The sequence below is a fragment of the Siphateles boraxobius genome, unplaced genomic scaffold (genome assembly GCF_051911475.1).
Source record: "Siphateles boraxobius isolate OS27281-9 unplaced genomic scaffold, OSU_SipBor_1 66, whole genome shotgun sequence".
NCBI lineage: Eukaryota > Metazoa > Chordata > Actinopteri > Cypriniformes > Leuciscidae > Siphateles > Siphateles boraxobius.
This window is the reverse complement of record NW_027509193.1, coordinates 17,015,538-17,042,563: the sequence shown is the minus strand read 5'-3', so window position 1 is coordinate 17,042,563 and position 27,026 is coordinate 17,015,538. Positions and strand designations below refer to the sequence as shown.

General features: G+C 38.3%; 1 protein-coding gene across 5 annotated transcripts in view; it reads right to left on the bottom strand.

The window, feature by feature from the left end:
• cacna1ia (calcium voltage-gated channel subunit alpha1 Ia) overlaps positions 1-26,760 on the bottom strand; it is a 142,411-nt gene extending 115,651 nt beyond the window's left edge. For all 5 annotated transcript variants that reach the window (XM_077212522.1, XM_077212524.1, XM_077212523.1 and 2 more), the window contains exons 1-6: positions 26,624-26,760; positions 22,668-22,801; positions 12,521-12,618; positions 6,808-6,967; positions 943-1,285; positions 299-391 (exon numbers count right to left, since the gene is read on the bottom strand). In XM_077212522.1, the coding sequence (XP_077068637.1) occupies positions 299-391; positions 943-1,285; positions 6,808-6,967; positions 12,521-12,618; positions 22,668-22,801; positions 26,624-26,746 (951 nt within the window). In that variant the 5' untranslated portion in view covers positions 26,747-26,760. The remainder of the gene's footprint in view (positions 1-298; positions 392-942; positions 1,286-6,807; positions 6,968-12,520; positions 12,619-22,667; positions 22,802-26,623) is intronic.
• Positions 26,761-27,026: the final 266 nt, after the last annotated feature.

Genomic DNA, 27,026 nt, shown 5'->3' with positions numbered 1-27,026 from the left:
TTATCAGTATCGGCCAACATATTAATATCAGTCTATCCCTAATTAGTAGGCTTTGTGCTGAAAGTTTCAGTGTTGTTATGTGTTAAGCTGTATTTTTGTGTCAAGGGGGAGACATGACCTTTTTGTTCTTACCAGTGAGACCAAACATCCAGTTCACCCTCTGGCCCTGTTAAAGGTCACTAAACTTCAGGTCCTCCCAGACTACATATGCCATATAAAACCACAGACTACAAGTTCTCAATAATTAGGACACATGCTTCATTTCTGAACACATGCATGCCAACATATAAAAACTTACGATGATGAGGAATATGAAGTAGATGAAGTTGTAGAAGGAATGAGCATCCATGACGTAGTACATGATCTCCACCCAACCCTCTAGGGTGATCACCTGCACAGACCAGATCAGACCACATTCAGGCTCTTTATACACCTGGTAAGATTAGTCTCGGGTGATCCATCACAAGTCGTTAGTTGAGAAAAAACACTGTTCACGATGAAGTAAGATGCGTCTACTATTTGTGATCGGATTTCGAGGGAAGAATCTATAAATAAAACGTATATGCATATAAGAGTTAGAGGTGTTAAGGGTGTAATCTTTTGTTGGTTTAGTCTTAATCACACTTAATATCTTATGCCATTTTGTTCAATTTTCATGAAATGCAAAAAAGAAGGATATAAGAGAAAATAAGTTATTTTCCTAAACCTTTGTTTTAGAACAGTGATTGACAAGTGTGAAGGCGGCCTTTCTCTTTTGTCCAAAACGCATCAGGATAGATTAGCATTTTTAACAGACTACACATGCAATGTGGTCACATGCAGTTCTGACTTCATCTGAACAGGCATTGCTCCATTGCATGCATGCTAATTTATGATAGGATCATCCAAAACAGATTGAATCAGATATAAACTAAACAACTGGCATTCGGCTCCGTCTCATACCTGAAATATGACGATCCATGCGTAACCTATGTTGTCAAAACTTATCGCTCCTTTATGTGGGTTGGTGTGTCCTGTATGACAGCGGGTGTAGTACTGGTTCCAGTTCACACAGAGTCCCACTGCAGAGGCACTGCCATTGACCAGCGGCTCCGCACTCAGACCCAGGGCCTGACGGTGCAGCGCGTCCTCTTTATCTAGACAGCACTCTCGTCCGCCCTCTCTCCGAGCGGGCACATCGTTGCAGGACATGATGCCATTATCCTGAGCAAGAGAGCAGATGAAGGGCCGCTCGTCATCCTCCTCAGGCCGATAATATGGGGCGGGAAGGGTGATGCCAGATGTGCTGAGGACAAGACGAGAGGAGAAGTCAAGATTTCTGGAAATACCGTGTTAAAACTGCACAAAATGAAAATGCATTAAATATGTATATAAATAATTAATATAAACATACAGACTGTCTCCGGGGGGCAGGGTTAGACTAGTTGGTTGCAAAATTTCCGTTTAAATGTTAATGAAATTAGTTGTTACACACACACACACACACACACACACACACACACACACACACACACACACACACACACACACACACACACACACACACACACACACACACACACACCCGTTGTCTCACATATATATAGATGGACAGATAGAGAGACAGACAGACATACAAAACAATAGATGGACAGAACGAAAGACAAACAGACAGATAGATAGATCGGTAGATAGACTGATTACATACACAATTTTTTTATTTTAATTTTGTGAAGTTTGTGCTTAAAACAAGGGCGAGAAAAAACAATAAGAACACTAATTTCTACAGTATATATTTTTTTCTTATTTTTTTTCAGTGGTAGAACTAGAATCATTGTCTATAGATCTCATCTGGTGAGTTGCCACTTGTTGGACTAAGAAAAATTGAAGTGCTTTTTTTTTTGCAGAATAGCTGAAAACTCTCTAGGTAGACCCGAAGAGATCTGAGCATTATCCAGTATGGACTCATACAGAGTCTATAACAGAGCAACTGAGCTTGTGTAGTGTACATATGTGTGAAGCCCATTTCTCTGGGAGTGACCCATTGAGGCAGCCTGCCCCTTAATCACAGTGTTTTACTGCCCAGAAATAGCTGTTTCCATCAGCCACTCACCCTCTCATTCATATAACAGGGTCACAATGACTATTTACTGTACCCTCCCTTTCCTTCTCTCTCGCTCGCTTGTTTTTATCCTCTTTCTCTCACACAAATCCATGTATTAGCAGCAACATGCAATGCCTTTTTTCATCAGTACAGATAAGCATAGCACGTGCAAGCCACATTCACACTGACCAATCAATGCCTCTATTGCTTTGCGGTCTAGACAGTTAATCTAAATACACACACACACATACACACACAGCTCCCATGACAGCCATGTTGGAGGTATTGGATGCCAAGAAAGGATTGGTTCATCATCCCCATGGTGTGATTCTCCCCATTTGGATGGAAGACTTCTCCGCAGACTCTCAGCTCGATAAAACCAAGAATGTTTCTGCTGTCATGGAGGACATTTTTCCTTTGCCCTTCAACAACACGGCAGCCAAAAGATCGGAACCATTCGATACCAGTAATGAGCAATGGTATATCAGGCTACACCAGAAAAAGCAATTTGTCTAGGTAGACCACTAGGATAACACTTGTGCGAGGATATGCGTGTGCACATTTCCAAACTAATCAATGCCTGTGATGTGGCAAATTGAGCCAATGAATCAAACAGTGAATCCCCTGTGGGCTTTGTGCGGCACACACTGAGATCTCTCCTATAAACGTCAGTCTCCATTTTCAGGAGGACAGTCAAGCCGGACTGCGCGACACTGCTTTACTTAAAGAGCTCAGTGGTATGGCGACAACCGGAGGGGTTGGGAGAGAAAGACAGAGACAGAGAATCAGTAGGTCTGTCAGGGCTCTGCAAGGAGCACTGGAGTGTGAATGATGTTTGTGCCAGTGCCAGTGTTTGGGCACAGCATGGCAGCGCACTAAGACGCACAGCCCAGCGTGGCACACCGCTAACACCCCACTGTGGCACAAAATGCCATTCCACTGCCAATGAGACTGCTCTCACACATGGAGATAATTGACCACTGACTGACAAGCTGTTTGTGGGTCGTCGCAGGTGGGTGGGTGTTAAGGAATGCAGTATAAATCGAGCCCTGGAGATCAGTGTGACTTTGAGGGTTGACTTTTTAAAGGAATTTCTTTCATGAGTCATTTTCAAAGGTTCGACTTGAGCAATCTAAACTGTATGTTTGGTGTCTCTAGCTCAGTTAACGTTGATGGTCTCAAAGTCGGCATGAAATGAAAACTGTGTAACAATACACTGTTATATCGAGATATAAAAATGCAATGAGATGAATCGTTGATGTAATTTATGTGACTTGCAATATAGAGTATTTTCCTAGGCTCAGCTTACATTTTTTATAAGGTATAATTCACCCAAAAATTTAAATTCTGTCATCATGTACTCACCCTTATGTCGTTTCAAACTTCCAAACACAAATAAAGATATTTTTTATGAAACCCAGAAGAGTTTTGTCCCTTTATTTAAAGTACATTCCTCTAAAACTTAAAAGATCCCGATTCCCAAAAATGTCATAAAGGCATCGTAAAAATAACCAATCGAGTGTTCTAATCCAAACCCAAGTCTTCTGAAGAGACACGATGGCTTTATATGATGAACAGATTTACAACATGCATACTGTAGTAATAACGGACATTCAAATACTTGCGTGATGTGTGAAAACAACATGAGAGTGAATAAATGCAGAATTAAAATTTTTGTATGAACTAACAATTTACAGTATAGGAATTGTCATTTTGACATGCTTTCAAGCGATTAGAACTTTGATTGATTGCATTGATCATCTGAAAGCGCATGAGCTGGAACGGCACTCCTCAAAGTGTAAGCGCAAACATCATTTAAATCACCATATCACATTCAGCTTTAGTAGTATGGTTATTCAGAGCGTTTAATTATTATTTGTATAGTGCATTAATAGCGGGAGAGGCGGGACATAGTGAGCACCGGGAGAGTCTAGATCCAACAAACGGCTGCATTAAAAACGCGAGGACTGCGTGAGGAAAAAAATGAAAGTTTACAGAGTTTCAGTGACATTACTACATTAAACGACAATATTTATAATGCAATGTGGGATTTTTTTGTGGGTCCTGATAATAATACAATAATAATAAAAAAGTAAAAATAAAAAAACCTCTCTTTATTTTGGCCTAAAATATAACGATAAGTATTGTATTGTGAGTTCAGCAAACGATTCGTCCATGCCTGTTTTATTTTTTTGGCTATTCATTTTTAATCCAAATACTATAACTCAGATCTTCCTGAAGCAAATGAAACTTCCTTTTGGTGACGAATGTCAGAATTATACATTATACATTATACATTCGCTTATACCTTACCACATAACAAAACAAATGCAAGCTCGCATTTATTTTCGGGTGCAATAGCCACATGTCAACATCAATTAATAATAGAACCAAGTTCCCGTCTTACAGCGGTTCATTTTCAATTAAATGTTACACTCGGATGCACTTCAATATGGAAGACCTGTCCCTACTTCATGAAGACTTTAAAGGTGCTATCATCAACTAAATGACAGATATCACTGAAATAGGTGCCATGAGGAATCACACCTTTAATTTCTATCAAAACAAATTTAATTTGTAGATTTACATTAAGACTCGCGGATATCATGATAAACAGTTTTTTTATGTCTTCAAGAGAACAAAAGTGTCACTTCTGAAGGTAAATTAGCACAAACTAGTAATTGAAATGCAATAAAATGTAATAAATTATGGTGTAAAGCAAGCTGATAAAGTATTCATACAAACGAGTTTACTAGCAAATGCTTTCAACTGCCATCTCTTCGGGTTTGCTGAGAGGGAATGTGGTTAAAAATGGCTAAATGGCAATGTATTGAACACAATGAACAAAATAAAGTTTTTTAGAATGTATTAAATTGATTACATATACTTATATGTAAAACTTTAAAAGTAATAAATAATGGTACGTGAGTTTCAATAATCGGAAATGGCTCCAGCAGCTAACTGTTGGTATAGTTACATTGTTATGGTTATGTAATGTTTGAAGCCAAATAAAAAAGTTTTTGTTTTTGTTATCTAACATTTGCAGTAAACATCTGCAAAAGCTAAAGCTACTTTCCTTAAATAATATCCAGTGGTGTAATGTAATGAAGTAATAACCTAGTTATCGTTATCAGTAAAATCCCCTGTCGGTCGACCTCTAGCGGCGACACCTGCTACTTCGGTGACAAACAACAGTGGTGATGAAGGTGAACACCCATGGCCATATTTGCGAGAAATGTTTTCTTATGTTGGAAGACTTGGAATGATAGAGTTCTTCGTAGCTGATGAAGTGCCTCTTATGCTTACTCAAAAATACAGAAATATTGTTGTTTAAATACTCACCGTCCAACCCCAAGAAACACACTAAGCTCTCCACATTCAAATTAAAGAGTTAATTTTCAAATTTGAAACTGAATTTTTTTTATTTACTTAAAACTTATAAAAAAACAATTTATAATAAACAAATCTGTTAAACTAAAACAGTGTAGTATATGTGGCGAGCAGGACGATGCCGAGGGCTGTGAAAGAGCGGCACGAGTCTCGTATCTCTCACGGAGGAGTGGAAGCATAAAAGGAGGATTGACGACAGTGGAGAGCGAGAGAGGCCAGGACTAGACTTGTGTTGTGTTTGTTTTGTAAGGCTATATGTGACAGCATTCGTCCGTGAGGGGCTGCTGTCTTTTACTTTCATTTTGTATTTGTTTGATTTTGTCATTAAAATGTGTGTGAACATTCGCCGGTTCCCGCATCCTCCTTCCTATAACAACAAACTATGTTACAATATGTTCTTTTAAAACCCCATAAAAACATTTTCTTTAAAGTAATTCTTCCCCCATCAAAAGGGAAGGAGAATGTACATTTTAAAAAGACTGTAAGAGACTTTACAAAGCAGAAGAAAATCAGGAGTTCCCTCAAGAGACTATGATACTCTCCTTTCAAAACACTTCATCATCCTCTGAGTGTAGTGCCATCCCGTAAATATACTTGCTGGAAGACAATAAACGACAATCAGACCTCAGCTGACGTTTAAACTCAGACATGAGCTTCTTTATCCCACACACACGCGTACAAACAAACGCACAGAGTGTCTCGCACACTGCCATGCACTGGGAGTCCTTTCAAATCCAATCACACAGCAGCAAGAGGCAGGCAGACCACGGTTGGCACGGTAACCTCAGGCAGACACCCACTCATGAATATGGACGCCAATCTGAGGTTTAATCAACTGGAGCCATCGACTGGGTGGAACCACATTTGCATTTTCAGAGGCAGGTAGACAGTAAAAACAAAAAGATGAGAGGAAAGCTTAAAAACAAGGATACAAGTGATAAAGACTAGTTTACATCTTAAAAACGTATAGGCCTACATTGAATTGAATGAATAATTTTTTTATTGGCCCCCAATGTCCACGTGATTCTGAACTATCTGTTGATCACAACAAGTATCCCTTCTTAGAGAGAAAGGACATTTGAAATACAAGTCCAATCCAATGATGGCGTGATCAGGCACTCTGAAATGCATCTTCTAGAAGATCCGGCCTCCTAAATTCAATCTCTTTATCCTTGTAAACCTAAACTGTCATCTAAATAAACCCACAGTTTGGATTCTGTGCCTATTTTCACAATTAAATCACCATTGAAACCGTGCATTCAGTCCCCCCTCTCTCTCTCTCTCTCTCACTCTCCCTCCCTTAAGCCCACCAGCCCTCCTCTTTTGGTACTCACAGGGTGAAGTTCTCCTCTGGGTAACAGCGATTTCTTAATAGTCCAGCCCACAGCTGCACGCCAATGATGCCAAAAATGAAGAAGACAAAGAAACAGAGCAGAAGCACATTTCCCAGCATGGGTAGAGTGTCCAGCAGCAGGTTCACCAGGATACGCATACCTACGCAAACACAGAAAAAGATATTCATTATTCTAGAAAAAGTTTATTTTCATATCCTTTCATAAAATGTGATAACATTTCCTGCCTCTGACACACCCTTATAATATTACTTATAAAATCAATGTATTTTCATTGATTACGCATCTATTTGTCACATTGCGGAAGTTAATGACATTGCCATTCTTATGTTATTTTTACGTCATCCAGTCATTTGTGCTTTTGCAAATAACAATTTGTGTTACTATGACCATCCACCAAGTTGTGACTCTTAAGAGTTTATCATCATAAAAAAATTTGTATTTGCTTCTGCAACAGTGGGATCGCTTGTGTGAGTGAGGGTGTGTTCATGTGTGCTAGTGAAGCGCTGCTGGGATTGAATGAAGGGTGTGTGTCCGTTCTGATTGGAGAACAGCAGCATGTGATTACCACAGTGTGTGGGGTTGGGGGAAACACAACGGGGGACTAACAACACTGATGGAACACATTAACACACTGTGTCGTGTGTGGACACACAAACATGTTATACACGTCAATGTGGACAGATGAAACGACTAGTGCAGTGGATATCTGGACCTCTGGAATGAAAGCAGAATTGTGTCTTTAGCTACTCACAGAAAAGGCGATCACAGTTAAAAAACAGGAGAGAAGAAGATTAATTAAAACTTGTGGCGCAAAGGTCAATCAAATGAGAGCTTAGTTTCCAAGTGGGATGTTCTTTTTTCTAAATATCACAACAGATATTGCCTTTCTCAATGAAGAAATAGTCAACCTCTCTTTCTCTGTGTCGTTGTCTCTTGTCAATGTTAAAGAGAAAGTTCCCCAAACATCAAATTTCTACCATCATTTACATAATTTATTCAAAATTTGACAGTTTTTTTCCCCCCTTTTTAAATACATGGATAGTCTGCCGAAGAGATAATTTATATGGGAGCATATGGGTAGCAATATTTAATTTGAAATGTAAAATGACAATGCAATATGTAAAATGACAATGCATTTCTGTATTTAAATTTACCTTTTCCATTACATTTGTGCAACGTTTGGTGCAAAATTAAATGAAAATTAAATGATATAATTTACATTTGCCATTTTATACACTATTTTAATATGTAAATTGAATACATATTTCAACGCTTTATAGTTTGCAAAATGGAAATGAAAATGTATTACAGAAATGATTAGATATGTTTAACATGTTCAAGCAAAAACTGTAGCAACATGATCATTTAAATTTTATTTTTCTTAATTGCATTTACACTAACAGTTAAGACACTTGCGCTTCCATTTCCATTAAGTGTCCCGCAATGAATGTAGCAAAAGTCAATGTGCAATTTGAAAATGGATTCTGAGCCTATCACGTGCCCTCCCGTCTTGCCCGTCAATCACTGTATCAAGGCGGGGCTCGGCAACATGTAAACAGGGTATGTTATTTGAAGTTGTTTGAAGGAAACATGGTGGGGGCAAAGCTGATATGAGCGTTAAATTCACTGGCAGAAGAAGTGGAGGGTGATCAGAGAAATTCAGGGCTCGACATTAACGCTTGTCCGGGACAAGTGGATTTTTTGAAGGGACAAGTAAAAGAGAATTTTACTTGCCCGACTGGACAAGTAGCCTGATTAGAATATCAATAACAAAAATAAACAAATAACCAGGGAATCAATAAACCCAGAGAATGGTTCTGATTTTATTACATTTATTGTAAGTTGGGATCGATTGTGGATAATACAGACGGTAAGGTTGCGCTGTTGACGCTCGCGCAGCCTCTCGAGGAGAAATCTAGACAAATGAGCGCAGCACACACACACACACACACACACACACACACACACACACACACACACACACACACACACACACACACACACACACACACACACACACACACACACACACAGTTAACGACATACTGCCTATAAAAAATCTAAATGTGGAGTTTTTATATTTTTAACATATATTAAGCAACCTCAATTATTTTTCCTGAATAGCTACCATCACGGTTGAAAATGTGACATTGATTTCCTACAACAGTTAAAATTAAGTCACTTACATTTTAGATGCAATATTGCCTGTTTTTGTTCTGTTTCAGCAGCGAAAATAGTTCCAAACAAAAATCACAGCAGAACCACGGCGCATCTCAGGAACACTCAACCTGTTTTCATTACTGAATGATTCAGCATTTTAAACGAATCGGTTGAGTCAAAGATTCAATGACCCATTCATAAACATCTGTCTCATTCTTGAATGAATCAGCCGTTTGAACAAATCGTTTGATTGAATGAATGAATCGATGACTCACTCATTAAGACGGTCGCCTGCCACCACCTACTGGCGGTTTAGTGTTATGTTTAAAAGTAGTATCATTCTTGCCAACGTTTCTTGTATATTTAAATCAATTTCATAAATTTTTTTTTGCAATTGTAATTTTTCAGTGTAAATGATTTCATTTGATCAGCCCTACTTAGGGTAACAGCCCTTATTATTCTAAATAATTGAATTTCTTGATAAAATTTAGGAATTTAAAATGAAACATGAAGCATACATTTAATAAGATTGGGGGAGGAGATGCCCTTTAAAGGTGCAGATATTATATGCCGATTTAAATATCAAAGCTGATTGAAAACTGATGAGAATATTGCTTCAGAATAAAAAAATAAAAAATCCGGACAAGCAACTTTTTTACTTGGACAAGTGAATGACAGATTTACTTGTCAGAAGGAAAAGCACATGAAAAGGCTTAATGTCGAGCCCTGGAAATGGTAGTATAGTGTCTCCGAAGATTATTACACGTCTGCAGGTGATAAAACCAGTATGTTGTTGAAACGTCTGGCAGAATGTTCTGCATTCTCAGACGTCGACACCCGTTTGGTGTCATCATTATGCTGCGCTGTCTGATGGTGGACTGTGTTAATGATGGTTTCGTTTTGTATAAAATATTCTCATTGTCTGACACATGCTTATCTTTATTCTTATTACTATTAACTATAATTACCCAATAATGTTGGAGATCCTATAGTTTTTCCTTACATATGCATAGGCCTATTACTCTAAGATCACATAATATGACGGGTCAAATTCACAGCTACCGAAAAGTGACCGCTCTTTATTTCACCATAACTGAATGTAATGTTCATTAAAGTGACTCATTTGATGTGTGACCATCTCTGTTTATGCAGCTGAATAAACATAAAATATGAGGCAGACATGCGAGTCCCCTTTCTATTTTATAAAGCATATTGATCATATACTAATAAATATATAAGTACAGGGTCATGGAATCTGACGGGTCAAATTCATCGACCTAGCTTTTCTTGGGTGAATGTGGAGCAGGTCGGGGGCTGGTGACGTCATTGTCTATAATTCAGTGTCTGATATTTTAAACAACGAAGCAGCACAAACGAAACTTTAACCAGCACAAACGATCGCATAAACAAACGAGACTAGTTTGGGTGAATTTGGACCATGTGGGAGGCTTAGTGAGCTCAGAATGACCAATAAATATTATTTTAATATTTAAGAAACTGAAACGGCACAAAATAAACGATCACCAGTATATATCGGTACAAACGAAGCACAAACAAACAAGACTATTTTGGGTGAAATTGGAGCAGGTCTGGGGGCTGGTGACGTCATCGTCTATAATTTATATAATATTTCAAAAAAATGAACCAGCACAAACAAAACTTTAACCGGCACAAACGAACGAGACTGTTTTATTTGTAGCATGTGGAGGGCTGGGTGACCTCAGAATGACCTATACATATTATTTTAATATCTAAAAAACCGAAGCAGCACAAACAAACAAAAATTACAGCACAAATGAAGTAAAATGATTGAGCCTTTTGGGACCAATTTCACGCAGTGATTGACGGACGGGACGGGCACGTGATCGGCTCAGAATTCATTTTCAAATTGCACATTGAATTTTGCTACATTCATTGGGGGCAACTTAATGGAAATGCAATCACAAGTGTCTTAACTGTGAATGTAAATGCAATTAAGAAATATAACAGTTTTTGATTGTTAACATGTTAAACGAATCTAATGTAATTTTCATTTTAATTTAGCAACTTATACAGCGTTAACATATGGATTCACTTAACATATTATGAAATGGCAAATGTAAATTATATAATTTCATTTTCATTTTTATTTTGAACTAAAGACCAAACGTTGCACAAATGTAATGGAAAATTTTAATTTAAATACAGAAATGCATTGCCATTTTACAAATTGCATTGTCATTTTGCATATTACATTTCAAATTGAATATTGCTACCCATATGCTTCCATACATTTATCAGGGTTCCCAATATTAGACCAATGAATTTCAAAGACTTTTCTGGTCATTTGTGTTTACCTGATAATGATTTTTATTAACTCACAAAGCCATTTTTGGGCAATGAAATATTTTCATAATATTTTTAACAATATTTTCATATAATTCAAATATGAAATTGTACACTTATGTTCAAAAGTCTGGGGTCAGTAATTACTTTTTAGTCTGTTCTGCTCATCAAGGCAGCTTTTATTTGATCAAAAATACAGCAAAAATAGTAATATTGTGAAAAATAAATATAATTTAGAATAGAAAAGGTGTTCAAAAATCTTACTGACCTCATTTTAGAAATTTCCCTGACTTTTCTTGGCATTGGATTTTTAGAATTCCCTGAAATTTCCAGATTCTTGGTATCTACGTGAACCATGATTTTGCATACATTTTGCTAAATAGCCATTTGCATATTCCCAGAAGGGGGTGGGGGGTACAGGTTTGGAACGACATGAGAAAGAGTAAATGATAACTGAATGTTAATTTTTAATGAACTATCTCTTTACAAAGCCTTGTATACAACCTTGCTACAATTTGACATGCTACATGAACAGATAAGTGGATGTTTGGATGTTAATTTGATTTTGCATGACTACATGCAAGAGTGTGTAACGGTGTTTATGCACTGTGCTTGCTTGTGTGTGTCTTTGAAATCTGTTTCTATTTACAGGCATACAAAGACCTACATTCTACAAACATTTCCTGAAACCCTCCCTTGAACACTCACTATCTTTTCATCAAGACTGAGCAGCAAAATCAAATGCGAGCTAATTTAGTTAGAATTTATATTTCATGCACTACACCATGGCCATAGGCACCGAAATATTGATAAATCCTGGGCTTCTTATGGAAGCTTAAAGAAAGGCCACAAGTTTTGGATGGTTGTGAACGTGAAGCAGAGGAATATGAATTATGGCGTTTGCTCAAGGACAACTGTTTTTCTACCCAATTACAGGAGGGATTAATCTGGCTCTGCTAATGGTGGTGGCAGAGAAGCAGTAGCTCTGAAATCCTGTTTGATTAATTCCAGCTTTGCTGCTCTGGAAGAACTGCACGCCAAACACAGTGCTACACAATGCACGCTACCGTGGCTTTGATAGGACAGGGTTTGAAGCTGACACATGAGGGTGATTTTGAGGCTTGGCATTAACACCAGAAAAAATGTAACACCTGAGGTTTGCAGATCAAACATTTTTTGGGGGAAAGTGTATGTCTTGTTTACTCACTGGGTACTCTGTTGATGGCTTTGAGAGGTCTGAGTACACGCACTGTTCTGATGGCGGAGAAGTTGATGTTCTGGAGATCAAGGGAGTATTCCACCATCCTGAGAAATACAAACATACAGAAAATTACTGTCATTGTGCCAGTGTTGTAGTTGAGACCAGCTCATTAAAAACCAAGACCAGAGGAAGGTCGAGACTGAGTCCAAATGTTCCCGAGTCCATGACAAGACCAAGACCAAAAAAATGTGGAAAACGACCCTAATCTGGGCTTAGTCTTGACTCGGCATTGAATGAGTAGGTCTCGACTTCAACACTGGCTTCTGCCACCCTTTTCATTACTTCCAAGGGGCCAGAGTCTATACTTTTGTAGCATTTTATTTTAGTGTTAGTCATTTATTTTTATACCAAAAACATTCTAATTATTTTTACATGTCCATGTCTAACCTCTCTCTAACTGCCCTGTTTAAAAAATTAAACTGGCCAAAGGTGTTTTTTTTTGGTTTTAGCAAGCATCAAGCTGGTCAGATTGGTCTTGCGTAATGGATTTAGAGGGGTTTTGAACCATCTATTTTGGTAACCATCTTATTTTTTTAAGGATTTATTTGTTCTTTCATCCTCAGCACCTGGTACCATCCACTGTAGGTGAGCAGCAGTTTCATACAGACCAGCCCTACACACTACAAACACACCTCCATTCATCACCCTGACTCTCTCTCTCTCTCTTTCACACACACACACACACACACACACACACACACACACACACACACACACACACACACACACACACACACACACACACACACACACACACACACACACACAAACACACACACACACACACACACACACACACACACACACACACACACACACACACACACACACACACACACACACACACGCACACGCACACACACGCACACACACACACACTAGGACAACAGGCCGTTCTAATGCAACCCAACCCAACCCAAAGCACAATACCGTTCATCTTGATCTGACCATTCATTGCTCTCGACTCTTTGAGAGCAGCTCTGTTTGAAATAGTTACTCACTGCTCTCTGCATCAAACGGCCCTGTGGGACTGTGTGTTTGAAAATAGAGGCCAGAGGGTTTCTTTTCCCAGACAGAACCAGACATTATCTGCTGCTGATCTCCCATTTAATCTGTATGGTTCATCACAGCGAACAAATCTAGATGCTGTTGTGTTACCAACAGCAGACAGACAGACACAGACACACACACACACACTTTATTTCCACCCGAGAGAGGACCATCTTAAAGCAGACACACACCCCCGTGATGTCACCAATCTCGTCAGCCTCCCTTTGACCTCCATCTCCATGAGATGTTATTCAATGGGAGGCATCTGCGGTGAGAGCCGAGTCACAGAACGGGACGAATGAGTCACACCGGCCACTGAGAATATAATGACAGCATCTCATAGCAGCAGCACAGGGAGTCACACATTCAACATGTCTACATAACCACACAGCAAGAAATACTCCACAGCTCTCCAGAGCCGCTCCGCTGCCAAAACCCTTCTCACATACACGCAATTAAACCATTTAGTAGTGTTTACTTTAACGGGAATGATCTGCGGGCCCATATGGAATCTGCAAATGCCGTTTCCACACTGATTTAAGGAGAAAATATACCATGTGGATTTAAACAGGTAGTCATGTTATTGAACAGTTCAAAATGTGATGTTTGTTTCAGTGGATAGGTGAAATAGTGTTAAAGACATCAACAAAATTACTGATGAGCTTTTATGTAATCAACAATAATGCAGACATGGTAAATCTGCAACTTATTTATAATTAAATGTTTTTTTAAATTTTATTTTAAAAAACAACAACAAAAACAACACTACAAGACATTAACAATTAACTAAAAAAAGTAGAAGAAAATGAAAATCTTGACAGAATATGATTGTTTCAAATAATCCAATAATATCAGGAATTTGGGGATTGAGCTGAGTGAGTTAAAGCTGAAGAGTGAATGAATACCAGTAAACTGAAGGGCTTTACTAGTGGGTTAATTAACTCACTCAAATCATATCCATAGGACAAATCAGATATATACACACAACATAAATTTAAGTTTACAATTTGCAATGACATGAAAGCACAATTTAGCTAACTCAAACTAAGTTCTGTGCTAGTCAGAATGCATACATCACGTTGTGAATACCCCTTTTCCGTATGCTTTAACACACGGACAATTATTTACTGAAGCATAAAGAATTACATTAGTGTATTCAGTATCATTATTTTTAGATCCACAACAAAAGTTTTGAAATGTTTTTTTTATATATAAAATGTTAATACATATTTATTTTAATATATAAAAAGACTGAATAATTGGCTTAATTTTTCTCTTTTTTAACATTTTATTTTTGTCAAATAAAATAAGATGCATTTTACTCAAAGTTAAACTTAATGAATATTACATTAAAAGCAAACAAAAAAATAAATGGACACTAAAGTGAAATCCAGTTTACAACCCACCGGCGAGTAGAAACAAAGAGCTAATTAAAATATTCAGTGGAGAGTAAACATCTGGTTGCAAGCGCTGCATTTCGACAGGCAGGTGCAGACATGCCGTGCCTTGATTAGAAAAGTAACCAATCATTATGACTGTACCAATGAGACTGCATGTTAATAAAAGTTGTACAAAGGGCTTATGGGATATTCATCACCCCAGTGGCATGGATTTCTCCAAAAGACTTGGCTTAAGGGAAAAGAGTTAGTAATTCTGAGTTGGAAACAGGCCAGAAAGCGAGAGAGAGAGAGAGAGAGAGAGAGAGAGAGAGAGAGAGAGAGAGAGAGAGAGAGAGAGAGAGAGAGAACAAGGACTGTGTTCCTTTGTAGTACTACCACAGAAGAAAGATCGACTGCATTGCTGTTGTAGAGCTTGACAATCCCATTATGTCAATTACTGTCTGACTGACAGCAGTGTCAGCACTCGAAAAGTAGCGGGACGCTCGCTGCCACACACGCACAACTGCGGCTGCTTGTGTGGCTCGCGCATGTGTGTGGCTCAGGCAGCGACAGACATACTCCTTAACAATAATAAAATCCAGGGCATAATGTTAGACAATACCCATGCAAATCCTTACAAAAAAAAGACCAAAGTTTTCTCATAACAAATATAACATATCCAACATGTCATAAGCATGCATGATCAGACAAGCCATTTCCTTTAGTCCAAAAAGTAAAAAATGATGTGTGATGCAAGAAAATCTGAGTAAATCAGCATCACTTGGATTTTATTCGCTCTCCGAATATAATGCAGCTGAAAACTGTAATTCTACGATAACTTTTATTTTCCATGATTTTTTATGGATCTTCTTGTGGAACTTGAGGAATTTATCATAATGTTTCAAAACTTCCACAATTAATACTTCAAAATCAAAGTATAAAAAAGCCCCTTTTTAACAGGCTTTCATAATAGAAAACATTTCAAATGTATGTAAATAATAGGCTGCAAACCCACCATTAACTCTACCTGTCCATGTTTGATAAAAGAGGAGTAGCATTTTAGTCCAATAGATTTTCAGTGTGGGTGGAGCTGCCCACCGCAACACTGCAGAATTTATTTCAATTGTTGAACACCTGAGAGTATTAAATACTCATTGGTAACTGATTGCATCATTACAAAATATTTAATAAACAAACATGCATGTAAAGGGGGATGTTTAGAACCGTTTATGAATGAATGGTGTGTGAATTATGTACTGACGCTTTGCAGTTTCAGGTTCAGTGATGTGGAAATGTTGTGTGACACAAATAGCCTTGATCTGTTTGTATTCACTGCATGCACAAAGAGTAGACTAAACTTCAGTTATTCTTAGCTCATACATTTTTTATGAAATGGTCTAGTACAGCTAGTGTGGGGACAGCGAGCCTGAAGAAACCTGAGTTAAATTGCCTTGCTCCTGGCTACCCAGCAGGTCGGCCAATGAATTTGAAATTTTTGGGTCACCAGCCCAGAAACTCAAATACTACTACCCATAACCCATCTCCTTCAAAAACATGTTAACAAGAGGAAACCCTCACAATAAAACTGTCAACAAGTGTGAACTGTTTAAAACTGAAGGCAGCTGCTTTACTGCCCAGACAACCATAACGTCACATCAAATGACATCCTGAAAAAGAAATTTGAGTGAGCTTTAGAGATAACCAAGTAAATATTTAAAGATTATTTCACCATAAATACTAATCATAATTTGAAAATGAACACATTTATAAACTGCTTTTAACCACTCCGTCAGCTGCTGTTTTATTCTTTCTACAAAGCACTAGACAACACACACAGGATTGTGGGATATCATAGGCAGCAAAGAATAGCTCTATTCTGCCTTCATCTCAGTAGAAGTGGATGTTATGCAAACACTGGATGCAGAGAGGCCTTGATGCCTTCATGCCTCCATTTACTGCCTGAAACGTGTTTTCGGCCAGAGCCGAGCCTATGTTAAGATACAGCTCACACTGATGTAAAAACTCGTTTTCTCTCTCCATACCGCTCTCTCTCTCTCTCTCTCTCTCTCTCTCTCTCTCTCTCTCTCTCTCTCTCAATAGATTTCTCTGCTTTCTTGCATGTCTATCATGAATTATTGAAAAGCTTGAGACCAGCATGGCTTCAGGAAAACTCCCAAGTTTGACGTGTACTCGTCACTAACTCGTTTCTCCCTCTCCCTCTTTCCTTTTACTCAGCCTCCTTTATTCTCTTTTTCCCTCTAGTATCTCTCTTTCTCTCTGAACACACATATTCTCTCTCCATCACTATCCAAAGTTCTCAGGATATCTTCACATCTTATAGCATTATAGCAACTAAATCAGTGCTTCTCAACTGGCGGGTCAAGAGCAGTAGTATTATTTATGTATAAATGATTATAGTATTCATTCATTTTTTAATTTGGCCTACACCACAAAAAATGTTTGCAAATGAATCTGTCGCTTGGTAAAAACTAGTCAAATTAGGCAAGATTCTACCAATTTTAGTCTGTTTTTTCACACAAAGCTATCAAAGATTTAAAGCACATGGAATATCAGGTATGGACAACTTTTATGATGCTTTTACACCATTTAGGCTTCTCTGACTTTCAATATGTGAGAATGTGTTACTAGGATTGACATTAAACAGAATATTTGTGTAGTTTTAGGGGCTCAACTGGAACGACACTTGCAACCAAGGTTTGCTTCCCAGAGAAGATGCGTTGAAAAAATACTTTGTTGAATGCACTGTAAATTGCTCTGGATTAAAAAGCATCTTCCAAATGCATTCATGTAAATACAGTATATAAGCAGTTCATTGAAAAATGAGTCTTGAGATCCCTGTGTTCTGTTTGACTCCATTGCACTCCTTTTCCTGAGCGGCCTCTTGCACTGAACTCAAATAATACGACATTAAGTATGAGCCGCAAGGGCATCTACACAAACAAGTTCAGGTCAGCTATTTGAAAATATCTACTATCATACATACTATGCTAAATACAGTACCCCAATAAAAAATGTTCCACTGGCATTATTTGGAGCAATACTGCCGTAACAGTGGTATCCATGACGGCACCCACTGATTCTGAACATCTCATTCAATTTCAGTCTCTTTCATTTTGAATTTTCATAACATCTTTACTTCACGCCCGGGCCTGCTGAGGAAAGCAGACCCTTAGGTGGTCCGTCCATCACTCAATAAACACCTGCTAATCACATACAGCAGCTGGCCCTCTCATTAGCATACATACATTATTCATTCATGCAAAGAAAGCTGATTAGAATAGAGGATCAGAGAGGGGATTGGACAGCTAAGTGAAAAACACTACATGACGAGTTATTTTGTTTTAGAGTGAGACGGGTGTATAATCGGACAACATTGTAGCACTTTAAGTCGTTATTTGCAGTGTTCCTGATTACGAATGAAATAAACTGCTCCATTTAGATGCATAAATGCAGGCTTTGGGTGAATACACACACACACACACACACACACACACACACACACACACACACACACACACACACACACACACACACACACACACAAACACCCCGCTCAGAGGCACAAGTACACTCAAAGCAAATATTCTGGCAGAAGTCAGACTGACCAGGATGAAAGATCCAAAAATATCAGCAGAGTTTTTTTTCCTTTTTTTTTTTTGCAGTGTAGAATCAGTTGAAATGTCAGACTGGCGATTGAAATGTCATATAGAGTGAGAATACCTGAGAGAGCAGGATCTCTCCCCTCTACAAACACACTGACATTAACACCATTTAAACAAACACGCTTTAATGGCAAAAGGGTCCGACCCTCAAAGGCATCATGATGCCTACAGGACGTCTTCAACAGAGGGACATGAGAGAACTGAACAAGCTACATTTGGACAAATTAACCCCCAGACACATGCAAATTGACACCCACACCTACCCACACACCCCACACACACACAAACCATAGAAAGAGAAGAGCTTATCAATATCCTTTCCACCTGGAGAGATTAAACCTGCAGGATGCCTTTCTGCATCAAACATTCTTATAGAAGCAGTCCCTCCTATACAGACAGACACACACCCATAGACACACACCAAGGCAAATTTGCTAATATTTTGTATAGTTTGCATTAAATGAAACGCAGCAGGGTATAAAACCAATAAATGCTGACTAGTATTAAATTCAGGGACGAAATCTGACAAAAAAAATGTTCCACAACAATAAGGTTATTAAACTGGAACTGTGACTATATTGTTGATGAAAATGTAGTAAAAAAAAAAAATTGTATTTTTGTTGGAAAAAGGGAGACAAAATATTACAGACCACTGTACTAGCCTCTACTATGGGCTTTCATGTTTGCGGTTGCCAGATGTCAAGAGTAAAATCCCCAATCAGAGCTTTTCTGTTAGAAGGACATATTTTCTGCCAGTGTTTTAGCCTACATAGCCTTTACAATCTTTACAATTTAGCACCATATACGTGCTCTCTCTCAACATTGCGGAAGTAGCACCAATAGCCGTGTTTCCACTTTTGGGACAGAAGAGAGAGTGCTAGTTCATGTCAGGGCCAGTTGCGTTTCCACTGTCACTTCCAGGGCTCGAGGAGTGGTCATGAACAAAGGTGGAGTTTACCCGAGTCAGTAGACGGTCAACATAGCTGCTTATTTCCCATGTAATTATATAAGGCACCAGCTAACGTCAACATTTAAACCATTTTAATCAATTTTCAGCTCAAAATTCCAGCGAGTGTTTGAAATAACTTCCTTGCGATCCGATGGGGATTCTAATTACTGTATGAGGCAGAATAAAATATAATTATATACAATGCTAAAGGCTACTTCTAACCATTGCAATAATAAATACACATATGTTTATGGAAAATACCAGAGACTGCTTGAAGAGTGTAGACAAATCATATATGATTATAATCATGTATTTATTTGGTTTAATGTTTTAGCTGTCTCTTCCCTGTGCCTTTGTTCATGCCGGAATAATGCTTCCCCATATATGTCATAAAAAACATGAACTAATTTTTGCATTAGTTAACTCGTATAACTCCTGTTTTCTTCTCATGAGCTCCCTCTGTTGCTCTGGCTGTAAGGGTAACAGTCTAGTGAGGCGGGAGAGATCGCTCAAACCTGATAAAATAGCAAAATAATCATCATCAGTTTAACTATTATGCAGCATGAAGAAAGAGTTTCATTGACTAAAACTAGACTAAAATGCTCAGGCATTTAGTCGACTAAAATTTGACTAAAAAAACAGGACAATGTTGACTAAATATTTAAGTACATTTGACAGAGGACTAAGACTAAATAAATAAATAGCTGACAAAATTAACACTAATTCTAACTGAAAATTAGAGATGACATGGATGGATGGATGGATGGATGGATATACAAATGAATGTACGGACAGATAAATAGACAGATTGATTGATGATAGGCAGATGAGAAGACAGACAGAGGAATAGACAGACAGAAAGTCTCTACTAACGTAATAAACATAGTCATTACTATATATCAGGCCCCTCAGATGGGTCTAGTATAACTTCAACAGAATAATTGAATAACAAATCAACCAAGCTCTGCCAAGCAGTGAGGGAATGTGCCAAAACAATGGAGGGAGGGACAAAGTAAAGAAAGAAAAAAAGTCTCAGCATACGTGAGGTATTGTGGGGAGAGGCATAAATAAACAGAGGCAAATCCTGAACAGAGGCTCAGAAGGGACAGAGAGAGAGAGAGAGAGAGATCTTGGCTGTTTCAGTGCACATCAATCAGAGTGTGTGTCTGTGAGAGTAATTAGCTACCTGCCGACGGGCAGCCTCTCTCTAATTGTTCACTACTTTGCTGCAGCGTCTTTTTCCTGTTCTCCCTTCATCTCCCTCACTTTCATGTACCGTCAGTCTTCTAGTGTTAATGTGTGGGGTGTATATATGTGTGTGTGTGTGTGTACTTTTGTGTGCATCTTGTGAAATGAGACTGCAAAAATGATGATTCTTCTGTGGGTGTGGGGATGGAAGAGAGGAAAAGACAGAGAGAGAGAGAGAGAGAGAGAGAGAGAGAGAGAGAGAGAGAGAGAGAGAAAGAGAGAGAGAGAGAGAGAGAGAGACAGAGAGAGAGACTAAAAAAGGCAGTAAGGCAATCTGAGCCGAGGCTGAGAGAGAGAGAAAGAGAGGGAGGGGAAAATGGGGAGAAAGAGGCATGTAATCTGGGTGTGTAGTTACAGATAGCCTCACTGACTTCACCCACAACACAACTGAAGGATTAGCCAAGAGTCGGCTAGAAAATATCACACAAACACACAGACATCCCACCATACAGAAAACACACTCAGGAGAGGACTTGACGTAACAGGGCTTCTAATCCAGTGTTTACCAACCAGGTGTGCAAGTACCTGTACCTCAGGGGGTACTTAGAAACATTTCGATTTTACCTGGTTAAGCATGTCTTCGTCGCCTTGAAGTCGCAGGTTCTCATTAAAATGTGCACTAATGGTGTTGTATTTGCTCGTGGGTGATATTTCATACTTGTTGAGCTCTGGGGCTTTTTTAAATTCCACCATTCAAAAAGTACAAATGGCTTTATGTTAGTTAAATGTCCTATCAGGACTTCATTTTTAAATGCACGTCCCTCTAGCACGTTTACATAGTAAAAGTAGCGCATTGGAATCGAAAAATCACATTCTGTGTGAACGGCCCCTAATGTATGTCATTAGGCAAGGCCACATTAATGCCTATCATGTTCTAATGAGTCTAATCTTTCAATCAGCGAATCCTGCCAAACCTGAGAGCAGCCTAGGGTAGGGCTGCTCACTGATACAAACCTGTACTACCCTATTGTACTTAAAAACACACTTAAATGTGCAACCAAATTAACATGCAAAAGTAGAGAAGAATAGCTTAATGTGCTCTATGAAAAGAAATAAATATTGTTATGGGATGCATTGCTCATGGCCAATTTAGGTAGTATAATAAAAACTTAACAACCTGTATAACATTATGGGTGTGTTCCAATTTGTTCAGATTCTTAACCTATGAGTGTTTGTTTCCTGTGAGTTACTGTGGATAGTCAGAGAGAGAGAGAGAGAGACTATGCGTGTATATAACACATTACAACAAGTTTATCTAGCTCTAGCAGGTCTGTCCTGTTGATCCAATGCTTCTCTTTTCTGTTCTGATGTCCTCCTCAGAGAAATATCCAGAAAAGTTTGGTAAATTAATACTCTCATAGCAGTTTTCCCTTCTCTTTTTGGCACTGAAAACTGGGAGATTTTGAAAACAGCATCAAAACAACACATAGGATGCTTGTACACAACATTAGTGAGATCTGAAGGACTGTAGCTGAAGGGTTTGGCCTGGACATTCGTACAACAGAACAAATGAAAAACCCAGCATTCTGGAGGTAAACATGAAGTACAAGACTCTTAGAGATGAACTTCACAATATAAACATTTAGTCATATTATACATGAGCCATTTTCTTATAACAACTGAATTGAAATGTTCATTAATACGGTTCACAGAATGCATATTTTCTCTACTTAGAAAAAATAAACCCACTCACTACATATAGGGGCACTATAGGCCCTGATTCACCTGCAGCTACAATTAATGGTATGTCAGGACAGGTTGAAAGAAAACACAAGTTCCCTTACCCTGCCATGACGATGAAAAAGTCCAGTCTGTTCCATGTATCGCCAAGATAACAGCGATGGCCAAAGATCCCTAGAGCCACCATCTTCACCACCATCTCCAGTGCAAAGAAAATGTAGATAAATGCATCAAATGCCTAAAAGACAGAGAGAGAGAGATCAATAAAGACACTTGTATAACAGTGTATGTTTTGACAGGCCCAGTGAAATCTAAATCTAGAGTATTTTGGCTTTGAGTTGTTATTTAGCTATCATTATAGTGTATTCCCAAAAGTTGACAATCACTGAATAGATTTGTCCAATTAGATGCTCTCTAGAATGAGAATGTGCCTCCCCAATACCACCAATTTTCAATTTAAATTTTCGATTTGTAAATGAAATCAATTCTTAATGATAATGGTAAAAAAATAACAAATAATTATTTAAATAATGTCCAGAAAAGATGACAAAAAAAACTTTTTGTTTGTAAAACAGATCCAGCATTAGATTAGTTATTAGAATTGCAAAGTCAACCTTGGTAAGTAGAAAGAAATTGGTAGCTTTACAATTGGCCATTGTCATGACGTTCAGAGCATGTTTTTCCATCAGCTGTGCATTAGAATCAACAAGCGGCAGACACAATGTGAGGATATATTGTTTCCACCAATTTTGATTCCTATGTAAATGAGTAACGGCTAGTGCTTTTCAGGAGAGAGGAAACTCAGAAAGTCACTGTTTGACAAATAGAACAATATAGATAGAATGAGAGAATGATAGATAGAAAAAGAGAAGAATGGATAGAAAGAAAGACAGACAAGACAGGAGAACAGATTATATTAAGATAGATAGATAGATAGATAGATAGATAGATAGATAGATAGATAGATAGATAGATAGATAGATAGATAGATAGATAGAAGGGCTCAAAATTAACTTTTTTTGTTGCTCCCAACCTCAAAAAGTTAGGAGCACCATGACACATGTTTTTTTCATGACACATTCATAATCATTACTTTTGCCGGTGGACTGTGGCAAGCTTTATGCGTGCGCTTGAGTGCTGATTAGGATATGTATAGACAATTAAAAGCCCATTATTATGAATTGGCTTATTAATATACACGTGCGATTAGTCAACTGATCGCTTAAATTAACAACTAACAGTTGACTAGAAAAATCTTTAATCGAGGGCAGCACAGACAACCACTGCATTTTAATCACGATCCAATGAGAAGTTGTTTTATATTTAAATTAGATTGCATCATTTCAAGACAAAATACAGAATTGTTTGAATTTAGCTGTGTGAAATTATGTTACATAAGACACACCTGGACAAAACAAAAACAGACAGACTTAATGAAAATGCAATTTTTTTCTAAAACAATGTCTGACTGCCAATGCGAGCTAATGATATCCTGAAAGAGGTCAGAAGCTGTATGAGCCTGAAACGAAAGGTTCCTCAAGAACCCTTGTGTAAATGAACATTTGATTATGAAGTCCAGTCAACACCCAGCCTGTTCAGCCTCACTTCACCTGACCCAGGACGACCCACCCCAGATCTCATTTCCCAACCAACACTGAGATGACTGACGATCAGAGCAGAAGATAGGCATGACAGAAAGCGTTTCTTTCATAAACAATTGAGTCGCGCGAGTACACAGACTTTAGGAGGGCTGTTAATTAGCTCCTTACAAACACTCTGATATGTGATTGTCGCTGTCAAAGCCCCGCTGCTTTCTCATTACGACACCACAGATAGCTGGGATTTCAATGACTGATTACAAAGACCATTCAGGCCGCAATCACCCTCATCAATGGCTTTTTGTTCTTCTAACGTCGGTCACTCATTTTTTTTTTAAGTTTGACTCTGCGGGGACAATTATAAAGATTTGAGAAGTGTAATTTTCTTGCACACGTGTGCAGAAAAAAGAACGTCTGTTACGTTGTGCTCTTTGTCACTTTGCATGTCCAGTTGCCAAGTAGAGCTGATACAGGTTTTGTTTCACACTACAGTGTGTGTATGTGTGATACAGGGATAAGGCTATTGTACAGCGATGCCAATTTGGATGGCAGCCCGCACGAGAAACGAGGAGTTTGAAATCGGCCGGTGCATGCGAGCAAAACAACACTGGTTTAAGATCCCCTGTGGGACCAGAGGATGCAAACATCCCGGCGCCAAGAGGATGCTTCCTCTAAAGCTACCTTCTTCCACACGCCATACACGACATATGGCTCTCTATACGAGTCCGCACACACACAGCAAGCAGGAGAGAGACAGACTATCGTTCCTGCCCACACAGTTTTCATTTCAACCCTGTCTTTTTGTTTTGCAGTCAATCCAAAAAGTAATGTAAAAGAAATTTCGCATTGCAGACCTTTATTTGCATTTCTCTCTTCAAAACTCTTTTTACACAATGGAAGTACAGCTTTAAACAGCGAGAGCTCACTGAGGGAGTACTGTCAGCCATCTTGGCTGATAAAACATTGAGTCATGGCTCTCGCTCCATTTCAGCTGTAACACCTATGAGAAGGTAAAGCTGCCGTCTGAAGCCTCTGGCCTGCCTTAATGTATGCAACTTTCACAGGTAAGTCAGAGATGTAAGGTAAGCCATCAGCACAGTCAGCATTATCTCTTAATTGGGCAATGCACTGTAGGAAGTTATTGAGTGAGGAAGTTTATTGCAATAAAACTGATACGAATTGGTGGAAAGGCTAGTAATTAGGAGAAGATCTCGATAACTTTTCTTCTTTCAAACTAAAGGCCTATAAGATGACTTGCAGCGATTTGCCTATATTGTTATATCCTTGTAAAACTTACAGGGGAAGTCGCTGGAAGTCGAAAGTTCACCCAAAAAAGAAAATTACTCACCCTCATGTTTTTTAGCAGAAAGGATGACCATATTTGAAAAATGTCTGTTTTTTTCTGTTTGGACCCCAATGACTTTCATTGTATGGCCAAAACATTAAAATATATTTTACAGCAGAAAGAAAGTCATTCAGGTTTGGAATGACATGGATGTGCATACATAATGACAGAATTTAAATTTTTGGGTAAACTATCTAAGCTTTTGCATCAAATCAAATTAGTCTGTGCCTTGATTATTGTAAACACAAGGCTTATGAATGTACTGTTGCAAAATGTGTGATGGTGTTGCACATACAGAGGCTGTAGTGTAGACAGAAGCCAAAATCACCAACCTCAACCATTCCTTATGATCCCTTCAAGAACAAGAGCAAATAAATGCATTTCATATTGATGTGTTGTGAGCCCTGTTTTATTTATATAAGATAAAGGGAGTGTTTATATTGCATACATTGGCAAGAAAATATGAATATATTTTGTCTGATATCTGAATATGAAAGTTATTTACTCACTTTCATGTTGCTCAAAACCCATATGACTGATTCTAATATAATCATTGAGTTACTGAATTGAAAACAAGAGAGTAATTTAAAAACAAGAATTTTGTAAGATGGATCATACAAATTAATTGAAAACAACTGACTCAAATGGATTAGTTCTAGGTCTGCACGATTAATCGAACAAAAAAAAATCACGATCTCGATTCATACATAAATGCGATCTTCTTTCTAAATGATGGCGATTCACTTGCATGTATTTCCCTGTATTCAGATTACGCTGCATTCACGTGTTCACTTATTTCCTTTACAACAATCCAAGATACTATATCAGTCAAACTTATTGCTCACAGTCACACAGTGTAAAACAAAACACTATTAATTCCCCACATAGGGGGGGTTGGGCCCCTTCGAAGTCGCCGATCTCAAGTCAAAAGTCCGTCCATGTGCAATGAAAAGCCCGTCCGTGTGCAATGAAAAGCCCCCCTCCCCCCTACAAGGCAACAAAAAAGAATAACTGATTATTTTGTTCCATGGCATTTACAATACTGCCTTAGTAGGTTGCCCACAAGGTTTTGAAAAAGAGCTAGTTTGTGTGCAGGACTATATGTGTTCATACTGACCTGTAGAACCTGACAGCGCTCTGAGGTGCAGTCGATGTTCTCGCAGGGCTGGTACATTCCCAGAGTGACGCAGTTCAGCAGGATCACCATGATACTGATGCGCTCGAACCATGTGAGGAGCATATGTTAAGGCTAATATTTTTCAGCAGACACATAAATGCAATAATACAAAAAAATAGAATTTTTCATATTCGGAAGAAAATTATTACCTGTGGGAAAATTGCTACCAAGATGCTATGTACAGTACTGTTAAAAAGTTTGGAGTCAGTAAGAATTTTTTTTTTTTTAATAAACGTTTACTCAACAAAAACAGATTAAATTGATCAAAAGTGACAAATAAAAGACATTTATAATGATTTCATCTTCAAATAAATGCTGTTCTTATGAACTTTCTATACATTAA